Source organism: Triticum dicoccoides, chromosome 3B, assembly GCF_002162155.2.
Source record: "Triticum dicoccoides isolate Atlit2015 ecotype Zavitan chromosome 3B, WEW_v2.0, whole genome shotgun sequence".
Taxonomy (NCBI): domain Eukaryota; kingdom Viridiplantae; phylum Streptophyta; class Magnoliopsida; order Poales; family Poaceae; genus Triticum; species Triticum dicoccoides.
This window is the reverse complement of record NC_041385.1, coordinates 784,679,779-784,691,000: the sequence shown is the minus strand read 5'-3', so window position 1 is coordinate 784,691,000 and position 11,222 is coordinate 784,679,779. Positions and strand designations below refer to the sequence as shown.

General features: G+C 47.9%; 1 protein-coding gene across 1 annotated transcript; it reads left to right on the top strand.

The window, feature by feature from the left end:
• The first annotated feature begins 3,457 nt into the window (after window positions 1–3,457).
• LOC119278464 (inactive anthranilate O-methyltransferase 1-like) lies at window positions 3,458–4,918 on the top strand. Its single transcript, XM_037559815.1, has 3 exons — window positions 3,458–3,532; window positions 4,321–4,587; window positions 4,672–4,918. Exons 1-3 carry the CDS (start codon window positions 3,458–3,460, stop codon window positions 4,882–4,884), a joined length of 555 nt encoding a protein of 184 aa, XP_037415712.1. The 3' UTR covers window positions 4,885–4,918.
• Window positions 4,919–11,222: the final 6,304 nt, after the last annotated feature.

The window sequence follows — 11,222 nt, the reverse complement described above, 5'->3', positions numbered from 1 at the left end:
TTGACTCGTGGCACTTCTACGCGAGGTGCGGACGGCAGTCCATGAAGGGGTGGGGTGCTAATCTGGGTCGTGACCTCCGTGAGCGCAAGAAGGTGTTGTTATCCGCGATCCAGGCCCTTGACCTACGCGCGGACGCGGTGGGTCTCTCTCCGGACGAGTGGCTCTCCCGTTATGACCTGGAAGACCAGCTCTCCGTGATCTACACTGATGAGGAGGCCTATTGGCGCCTCCGTGCTGCCCAAAAATGGTTCTTGCAGGGCGATGCGAATACGGCATACTTCCAGGCCATCGCCAACGGCCGCCGTAGACGCAACACCATCCCTCTCTTGTGGGATGGTGAGACTCTCCTTCAAGACCCCCGCGACATCCGCTCCCACGTCGACGGATTCTATAGATCCTTATTCTCTGCCGCCCGTAGAAGCGGCCTCTCTCTTGCCCCTGATTGCTGGTCTGGTCCCTAGTTGGTGTCTGTTTCAGAGAACGCGGCCCTTACGGTCCCCTTTTCCAAGCATGAGGTCTGGGATGCCATCAAGGGCATGAACCCATCCTCGGCGCCGGGACCGGATGGCCTCCCGGTTAAATTTTTCCAGACCTTCTGGAACATGATTAAACCTGAGGTCATGGCCATCTTCGACGAGTTCTACGTGGGCTCCATTGATCTCGAGCGTCTCAACTATGGGGTCATTTCTCTCATCCCCAAGGTCCCTGGTGCGTCCGACATTCGTCAATTCGCCCGATCACGGTCATTAACGTGATCTTCCGGATCCTGGCCAAAGGGTACGCCAATAGGGTGACCCTGCTGGCAGACCGGGTGACGCACCCCAACCAGTCGGCCTTCATTAAGGGCCGTTACATCCTGGATGGGGTCCTAGTCCTTCATGAAGTCCTTCATGAGGTCCGCATCAAACACCTCAAGGCGGTTTTTCTGAAGATTGACTTCCATAAGGCCTATGATACGGTTAGCTGGCCCTTCCTTCGGGAAGTCCTTCTTTGGAAGGGTTTCGACGACCGGTGGATCACTAGAGTCACGCAAATGGTCTCTTGCGGTCACACGGCCGTGAACATCAACGGTTAGATTGACCCTTTCTTCCCCACCCTTTGTGGGGTTCGACAAGGCGACCCCTTCTCCCTGTTCTTGTTCAATATGGCTGCGGCCGCGCTTGCCTCCATTCTGGATAAGGCGAAAGCCGCTGGCCATATCCGTGTGATTACTCCCCACCTCGCCGGTGGCTCCGAAATCTCCATCCTCCAGTATGCTGACGACACTGTCATCATGGTCGAAGGCTCGGAGACGGACATCTTCAACCTCAAGTTCCTCCTCCTCTGCTTGCAACAAATGTCGGTCCTCAAGGTCAACTTCGAGAAGAATGATGTTATGGTGATGGGATACTCCCCCTCGGAGTCTTTGGCCATTGCCAATAGACCTAATTGCCGCCTGGGCTCCTTCCCCACAACCTACCTAGGGACGCCCATTAGTGACTCCCGGCTCACCGTCGCGGACTTGCGCCCCTCCGTGGCCAAGCTCCAAACATGCATCGAGCCCTGGCAGGGGAGGTGGTTGTCTAAGGTGGCCCGGACTATTCTCATCAACTCTTCCCTCTCCAGTCTCCTCTTGTTTCTCATGAGCTTCTACAGTCTCCACGAGACCCTACACCATGAGATCGCCAAGGTCTAGTCCCGCTTTTACTGGGCGGGCGACAACGACAAGCAGAAGTATCATATGGTCAGTTGGCCGGACATTTGCAAGCCCAGGGAGCAAGGCAGCCTAGGCATTATGTGCTCTAAACGGATGGATATCGCCCTTCTCTCCCGCTAGCTTTGGCGCATCTCGCAAGGGCACGGTGGCCTTTGGCTTAACATCATCCGGAACAAATACTTGCGCGGACAGCCCCTCGCCTTCTGCCAGAAGTCTGGCGGATCTCAGTTCTGGCAATGGATTGTCCAGCTTCTCCCGGTCCTCCGTATCGGGACCTCCATCTCGGTGGGCTCCGGAGCGTTGATGCTGTTCTGGTTTGATCGCTGGGCCGGGGACACCCCCTTTGCGGCTTGCTTCCCCGGCCTCTTCTCCATCTCCGTCGATCCCGTGATCTCTGTCGAAAGGGCCCTTCTTGACCTAGGGCGCCTTGCTTTCCGACGGCCTTTTGGTCCCTTGGAATCCGCCGCCTGGCGTGAGTTGCTTGACTGTGTTGCTCTCCACAAACCTATGGTGGATGGTGAACTTGACTTGGTGCGCTAGCGCCTTGATCCTTCGGGCCAATTTTCCACCAAGTCGATGTACCTGGCCATCGCCCCCTCTTCCGCCCCCTCCCCCTATCAACGGTGTGGTCCATCCGCCTGCCCTTGAAGATCTGTATCTTCATGTGGCAATGGATTCGTGGTCGGGTCCCGTCCGGGGTGGAGGTGCGCAAGCGAAATGGCCCGGGTACTGGCATCTGCCCGCTCTGTGGGGTCCCCAAAGACTCGAACCACATTTTCTTCTCCTGCGTGTCCGCTCAGTTCCTCTGGAGCTGCTTTGGCGAAGCCGTCGGTGGAATTTGATGCCACACCAACTTCCCAGACTTATTTGCCGAACTCGAGATGTCCCCCTTGTCTTCTCGCCACATTAGGTGGCTTGAGATTGGGGTCCTCGCCTAGAACCTCTGGAGGTCCGCAATAAGCTTGTGATTCAGCGCACTCCTCTTCGACGGGCTACTAACGCTCTCTTCAAACTTTCGGGTTTCTTGCAGCTTTGGCGGCCGCTTAACCGCCCTCCGGACCGCGACGCCATCTCCGTCTTCATCGCCGACCTTCGCTCGATGGTCGTTCGTCTGTCGCCGCCGCCCCCGCTGCCGCCGCCGGAACCAGACTAGGCGCTTTCTTCTTTCGGCTTTTTCTGGTTTTTATTTCTGGGCTTGTTGAGTTGTGCCCTCACTAGAACCTCTGTACCTTGTTGTGAGACTTGGGTGTGTGTGTGGACTTGACTTTGTATGTGTGCTCTATGGAGGTTTGCTTTATTTATAAAGCGGGGCGAAAGCCTTTTTCGGTAAAGTCCTACTCCCTCTATATATCAAAATATATGACGTTTTTTATACTTCCTTTGTACTCCATCCGTAAAAAAATATAAGAGAGTTTAGACACTAATTTCTTTACAGAGGTAGTATCATTTTAGAGGGAGTACACTTTTTGAATCATTTTCCACTACAGTACAGGCTGCATGAATATGAATAAATTGACGAAAAACAGTATCCCAACAAGAACCGTACCTGGAAAATAATTCATCTGCGTCACGTGCATTGGTTGCACATGGTTTGTCACTTGCCAAGAAGCAACACTGCATGCGGCAGTACAAGCGTACGGAAAAACAGTGGACAGCCTTCCCCACTGCTAGCACGTTTTCAGCGTGGCTTGCTAATCTGGTTCCTGCATGCAGATATAAAATCTGGAGGTGAGGTTTAGTCCTTCCTGCTCCAACAAACCAATGGCCTCCAAGCAGATGCTGCATATGAATCAAGGACAATGGGAAACAAGCTATGCTCGCAACTCCTTTGTTCAGGTACCTACTCCTATCTTTATTATCTCGTAAACAAGCTATGGCATGCAATTGCTTCTCGAAACCATCTCATCAACAACTTATTCAAAATGTACTTTTTCCCATTAACTTCACAATTCAGATTACATTATTGATTCATTCGCCAAAAAGAGGAGATTTCATTATTGATTTTTGACGGAACAGCTCAGGAAGTTAATAGGCATGTTGTTTAGCTAAAATATTAGACTAGATTTTCTTAATAATATAATTATGGGTCCGTGCATCAAACGATGCATAGCCCGAGTATGTCCTCCTTTTCGAGGAAATGCGATTTTCTTAATAACTGCAGGTAAACTGCAGATGGCTGAGCAGAAGAGGATGAAACCACCGATTGAAGCTGCCGTCATGGAATTGTGCAGCAGCCCTAGCACCTTGCTGCCTGGTAAGATGGTGATCGTGGACATGGGTTGCTCCACTGGCCCAAATGCGCTCACATTGGTATCAATTGCCATTGAGGCGGTCCAAGATCATTGTCTTCAGGTCCAACGACCACCACCCAAAGTGTGCTTGCTCCTCAACGATCTCCCTAAAAATGACTTCAACACGGTGGTCGAGAGCCTAGTCATGCTCCGCCAAAGTAACGAGCATGTCGTCGTGACTGGCATCACACCGGGGTCGTTTTATGAGCCCTCTATACTAGTGACTATTTGCATCTTGTCTGCTCGTCAAACAGTTTGCATTGGCTCTCAAAGTTGATCCATCCATCCATTGCATTAGTCATCGACTTTGTAAACAAAATGTTATATTTACAGGCTCCTGAAGATCTATTGAGGAATCTCATCCCAGTATACGACATAGACGAGGAAGCTAGGTATCAAAGGCACCCTATAGTTCTTGAGGCATATGCAGAACGGTTTACAAAAGATTTCACACTTTTCCCAGAGTTGAGAGCCAAAGAATTGGTCGCAGGGGGCCGAATGGTTGTTTCCTTAGTAGGGAGGCGTTCTGATGTCACCGTCACAAAATTCTCTTACCTTTCAAGAACAATATCACATATTCTAAGTGTCATGGTCTCAGAGGTACATTTCTTTACATAATATTACATAGCATTTTATCTTTTGCGGCGGAATGCAAGCATTTGACCTCATTTTCTCTATTATCAGGGTGTAGTCGACAAAGAAAAGTTTGGTTCTTTTTATGTGCCAGTGTATGAACCTTCCATCAAAGAAGTGAGAGAGGTCATCCAAGAAGAGGGCTCATTTTTTATCAGGGAGATACATGTGCATGATCCTACAACCGATATGAATAATGCTCTCAGTGCCCCATGTAGGTTCGTCAATCTTTTGAGAGCTTTATGTGAGCCGATATTAGTCTAACATTTTGGAGATGTCATGGATGAATTTGTCAGAGCCTGGAGGGCAACTTGCTAGGACCTTATGCTATGTTGGCCATATCCCTCGCAAAGGCAAGATGGCCAGGTACATTAATGAGACATCCACATTAAGTTACATCACAATTGATGACACTGAGATATGGCTTTCTTTGAGCCCACAATGCATGTCTACTTCATTACGTCAACTACATCATGTGGTGTGTTGTGAAAGTATTCATGGATGCACAAAACGAACTACCATTATACTGATTAGCCTAATGTTGTTGTCCATGAAGTCGCTCAGCAAGCTAAGCCTATGGAACATTATTTGTGACGTATGATCTATGAAAATTCAGCCCTGGATTTGTGTTACGTATCGGTTTTGGTAACATCTGCAATGAAACCAAAACAACTGAAAATCAAAGTATTATATGACAACTAGTGTTGCTCAACATATTATAGATGACAATTATATGTAACTCCAAATTATTGCATTTATTTAGTGAAGTTCTCACTACATGGTGAAATCCAGAAACTCACAAAATACAATTTGAGCAAGAATGCAGAGGGTGCACTACACGAGGGCATGTTCGAGTACTTCTGATGCGTGTCCTTCTGTGTTGTGTCCCTCCATGTCAGGTTTTTATTGAGCATGAGAAGAACACATTGCAACCTAGTACCAGTCACCTTTAATTACTCCCTCGATCACTTTGTACTAAACCAGCGACAAGTAATATAGATCAGTCACCTATAAGAGCTAATTCAATTATCTATTCCGTGTTAAAAGAAACCGGAAGTTAAGAGCTCGTGTTGACATGAGTAGTAAGAACCTCTAGATGAGGCAATTAGCAAGAACATTAGTAAAAATACATCCGGATTATATCCTCTAAGTCATCTATCAAAATCATTCAAACCAAAGATGCCTTTTAATTAACGTGAAGATATGCAAGTACCACACTGGTCCTATCGGTTGTTACTATTGATTTTGTTGTCTTCTTCCAAAAGATACGAAAAGTACATGCCTCAAGGGCTACGAGATTTCAAATGCTTGAAAGTCACCTAGATTCTGGGCCTCTTGATTCTTGCTTCAAATAAATAATTGCACAGAGTTGCACGATCCATTTATAACGACCAGCCAAGGAAGCACAATACGCCATGCCTGCCTACTTTACCTTTACTGACTTTATGGCCAGCAGAACATCGCGGACTATATGTATGTTCAGAGCACAGACACACGTTCCTCCATGATTCCATCACTAGTCGCACTTCAATGGTTAGCTACTTACGTAAAACAAAAAGGGTGTATGTATGCATACTTAGGATTGTGATGAACTGGGAATGAGTGATGACTAGCACGAGTGGCCATCGATGCTTGCCATGTTTCTTGAAGAATTTAGTATCCGATAAGCAGAAGAAGAACAACCCTCTCTCCCGACCTAGTACCAGCCACCAATAAAAAACAATTGAATTATCTGTTCTGTCCTCGTGCGGATGGGAGTAGCGAGAACCTCAAGACGAGGCCTCAAGAACTTGAAGAGGAGTCCATGTGATCGACCACTACCGCTTCTGCTTTAGTAGTGTTGGGCAAGTAATACCGCCATTAAAGACTGCACATTCACGTGGCGATGGCACTGCATGTGCCTGCTGAAAATGCACTTGCTGTCCATCGATCTCGTTCAATCTCAAGAGCACATTTGATCTGTCCAGTGAGCCCTGCTCCGGTGCTCCCCCCCTAACCTAATTTCGGAGGGGTATTTTTGTCCCCGCGAGTTTGTTTTTTCCTGGCCCGCCGTAGCCCAGATCCAAGCCCTGTCTAGCCCTGCCAAGCCCTGTATAGCCCAGACCGTATACGTACAGTACCTGGTCCGAAAAAAAACATCACACGACCCCACGACCACGTAGGACCTGCCGGATCCAATCATTCACGCACCTCCATCAATCTCGCGAGCATTCACGCAGCTCCATAATTCACGCGGTAGATCTCCAGCGTCGCGCGGCTATCTCGTCGCCAGCGATCTCGTCGGACAGCGGGCGTGGCAACATCGTGAATCTCCAGCGCTCACAGGTACCGCATCCTGCATCCCCCCGCACCCCTCTAGTCTCGCTCGCGGCAACATCGAACGAACTGCCGCCGTCAGATATAGTGGTTAGCCTAGCGGGGAGGGTAACCTACCTACCCGGCGGCGCATGCAATCGTGGATCTTGTTCCGGTAGTGCTGCTCCTCGTGATCTGGGTTTCTTCAGTGTAGGATTCACGTAGCGTCGGTTGCCGTCGGCTGTGTCCACCAGGACTATCATTATTTGATGTGGCGGCTAACCTAGGTATCCGGCGGCAGAGGTAACCACAGATCTAGCTAGGTTTTGTAGTGCTGCTCCTCGCGATAGAAAGTGATCACGACGGGTGCCGTGGCCATCTTCCTGGCTTGGTTTGGCAGATCTGAACGGCCTCGGTTGGGGTTGTTTACAGAACATCCGTGATCGTTAGCTATGTGTTGATATTTCATCATTGATAATGTTTTTATCATTTGTTGTAGGAAATGGTGGACGAGGAGTTAACTGATATGATGGTAGACATGGAGTTTGGAGAACTGATGAAAGACTGGATAGAAGATTGGTCAGATGATGACAATTCAGATCTTGGAAAACAGTCAGAGAATGGGAACGAATGGGAAGATTTTAATGTGAGTGGCATTACCATGTTGTAATTTTTTGGTGCCATCGTACAACATTATATTTTTGTGTTGAAAATTTGTAGATGGATGAGCATGATGATGGTCAGAAAAACAATTCGGAGCTCTCAAATGAAGATTACATTAGTCAGGTACGTAAGTGAAAAAATTTATTGGCATGCAAATTGAATTCATTCTGGAATATTATATGATAAGTAATTATGTATTTGTGTTGTATTTTTCAGTTCATTTCCGAATGTCATAATGCATACGACTATTATGGTGAATCCGACGCGGAGACAGGCCTTAACGATGAATCATCAGATGCACCTGATTCTGGGGATTCGCAGTCGTTGGTCACCATGAGTGAGGTATTTGTGTAATCAATGTTCTATGAAAGTAATGTTAAACCATACAAAACAGTTTTCATGGCTATGTTTTGATTGTGTAGGTGACAGATGATGGTGGGGTAATGAATGTCCAAGATACTGCCAGTGCAGACGATAAGAGGGATATGTTCATGCAGATAATGGACATGACTTTTATGACTCAGGATGCTGCGTATGATTTCTACAACAGCTATGCTAAAGCTAATGGTTTCAGCATTAGGAAGAATAAGGTCAGGTACACCAAAACCGAGGCACATCTTATGCGTTATAGGAGGTTTGTTTGTTCCAGACAAGGGAAACATGACAACAAGTTGCTAACCGAGGAAGGCACAGCCGTCGGCTCAGAGCCGAGACACGTTGCTTTTGTGAAGCACACCTGACTGTCAAGCTTGACCAAAAGCGTGGGGTTTGGTATGTTGCAAGTTTTGAGGACAAGCATATCCATATGTTGGCAGGACCGGACGAGGTACCTTTTCTTTGGTCCCACAGAAAAATCAAAGAGTTTTAGAAGCATGAGATAATGTCCATGGGAGCTGCAGGGATTAGAATTCACGACATGATGGATTCCCTCATCAGCAAACATGTATGGTATGGCGGTGTTGGTTTTACCAGGCGTGAAATATACAACCTTTGTGCCAGGGAGAAGAGGAAGCTGCTTTCAAAAGGTGATGCTGCCACAGCCATAGGCATCATGGCCAGTAGGAAACAGAGGGATCCTAGCTTCATTTTCGAGTACATGCTAGATAAGGAAGGACACTTGAATAGTATGTTCTGGTGTGACTCCCAGTCTCGTCATGACTATGAGGACTTTGGCGATGTGCTTGTATTTGACAGCACGTACAAGATGAACCGCTTGGTATGCCATTCATACCTTTTGTTGGTCTTAACAATCACCGGAAGACCACTGTTTTTGGTTGTGCCATAGTTTCGGACGAGACCGAACAGACATACGTGTGGCTGCTGCAGTCTTTTTTGAGGTCCATGTGTCAAAAGATGCCGAAGAGTGTAATCACAGACGCCGACGCTGCGATGATCAAGGCAATTCCCGAAGTCTTGCCAGATGTGTGGCACCGTATATATACGTGGCATATAGACAAAAATATGAAGATTCACCTCAGTCCCAAGTCCTTGAAGGAGTTCCGAACTCTTCTGTACTACAGCACGTCCACGGCCACGTTTGAGGAGAGATGGCACGCGTTTACCAAAAGATGGCAGTCGGAAAAAACAGTAACATGGTTGAGACGGATGTATAAGAAGAGGAGACTGTGGGCCGCGGCTTATCTGACAGAGGGGTTTTGGCTTGGCATGAAAAGCAACCAGCGGAGTGAAAGCCTAAACTCATGCCTTCACCTCCACCTAGACGGTGAAATGACGCTGGTGGATATGATTTTGCATTATGAGAACGCCGTTGTACGTATCCGTGAAAACGAGGCGCGAGATGACTGCACAGCCTCACAGAGTTTACCGGTGCCAGTTACTACATCGAGGGAACTTCAGATAGTTGCTTCTCATGTCTTCACTCCAGCAAACTTCTATATGTTGCAAGAAGATCTTAGAAAAATTGATGGCATGGAGATTGTAGAAATTAAGCTGGGAGATGGATCACAGCAGTACATCGTGGCCTGGAAGAATAACCGGAATAGTCGTTTTTGGGTGGAGTATACAACAGTAAATTCCGTAGAACCTATAAGGTGCAGCTGCAGAAGAATGTTTCGAAAGGGTCTACCTTGCAAACACATATTCCACGTACTGAAGTACTTGAACATATCTGAAATACCAAAGTGTTTAGTTCTTCTTCGGTTCACGAAACAAGCAAGGTTGGGACTGCCCGCGAGGCGCACAGGCGATCTGTTGGGATATGGTTGGACTGGGGCAGAGGAAAGAATGAAATATAGCCAGGTCAGTGTGTTAGCGTCAGAAGCTATGCATGCGGCATGCAAACACCCAGCTTTGTGGGATCAGTTACAGGATAGTTTGAAGGCTGTGATAGCTAAGAGTCATAGGTATGATCTGCTACAGGGAAATTTGATCAAGAATATAAATGACTTCAGTAAGTTTGCAGTTGAATATGTAGACGATGGTGAAGGCAACATGGTCGCAGTTAAAGATCCTATGAAATTGTCAAGCAAAGGTGCAATGAAGGTAGATGAGAACCGCCCTGTCTTGAAAAATGGTAGACCACTCTCTTTTGATGAGTTGAAAACCCGGTGCGGCGCTTGCAAATTGCTAGGACACACTAAACGTAGCAAGAAATGCAAACTAAATCAGAAGTAACTGTTTGTATGCATTCTGGATTATTGAAAAATTTATCGTTCATATATTGTCTTCTATGATGTGCAGAACAGTGGAGAAGGAAGAAGTGTAGAACACTTGCTTCAATTTTTTACTGATGAATCGAGTGAACAGGGCAGTATATCCTTTTCACGTTATGTCATCAATTTTAGTTCGACGTTTAACATCGTGTTTGGATCCTATATATATCTTTTATACCTAAATACCTAGCCCCCAGTACTAGATTTGTGTACACATGCAGTGGCGGAGCTAGCCAGAATCAACTGGGAGGGGGCAAAAGGTAAAATATGAGTGTTTGGGGGGGCCAAAAGCTAAAAAATCTCTCATCTAAGCCCTCACAATTTTTTTCTTCACAAGTTGCATCAATGTTGGGGGGGCCACAGCCACCCCAGGAGCCTACATAGCTCCGCCACTGTACACATGCCACTCCCCACCACACATTCACCCACCTAAATAAACAACAAAATCGGACCTAAATAAATTAGTTATAAATTAGAAAGAATATTGTACATTTCCCCTCCCCACGTCCTAACTGCCATTAAATCACCTAACTTACCACTCCCCATCACACATTCACCCACCTACCTTGCGCGCCGGTTCGAACTCCCCTTATCCCCACCTACCTACAGTAGATCGAGAAAACCACCGCCGGCGACCGCTACAGCCGCCTCCATGGAGAAAAGCCTCGGCTGGCAGAGAGCGATGATGAAGCTCGCCGGCGATGACGAGGGGTGGCGCGCCCAGTTGGCGGAGGTGTGCGGCTGGTTCCCCAGCACGGAGATGTTGGTCAACCACGCGCGTGGCCTCGTCAAAGTCCTGACCGACGCCGAGAAGAAGCGCGCCTTCCCCTACGGCTGCGGCATCCCGCCCGCTCTCCTCCTCGTCTGGGCAATGCGAGAGGCCACGCTGAGCGACTCCCCTGTTCAGCGTGCAAGGTGGTGGATGTACCGCTCCACCATCATGACGCTGCGGCCAGATGCAGCACGCGTCGC

Excerpts from the sequence above, each read along its gene's own strand:
- LOC119278464 (XM_037559815.1), top strand. The coding sequence starts at position 3,458 with ATGGCCTCCAAGCAGATGCTGCATATGAATCAAGGACAATGGGAAACA. Across the intron at positions 3,533-4,320 it reads CTCGCAACTCCTTTGTTCAG|GCTCCTGAAGATCTATTGAG; the intron begins GTACCTACTCCT and ends TTATATTTACAG. Across the intron at positions 4,588-4,671 it reads TAAGTGTCATGGTCTCAGAG|GGTGTAGTCGACAAAGAAAA; the intron begins GTACATTTCTTT and ends CTCTATTATCAG.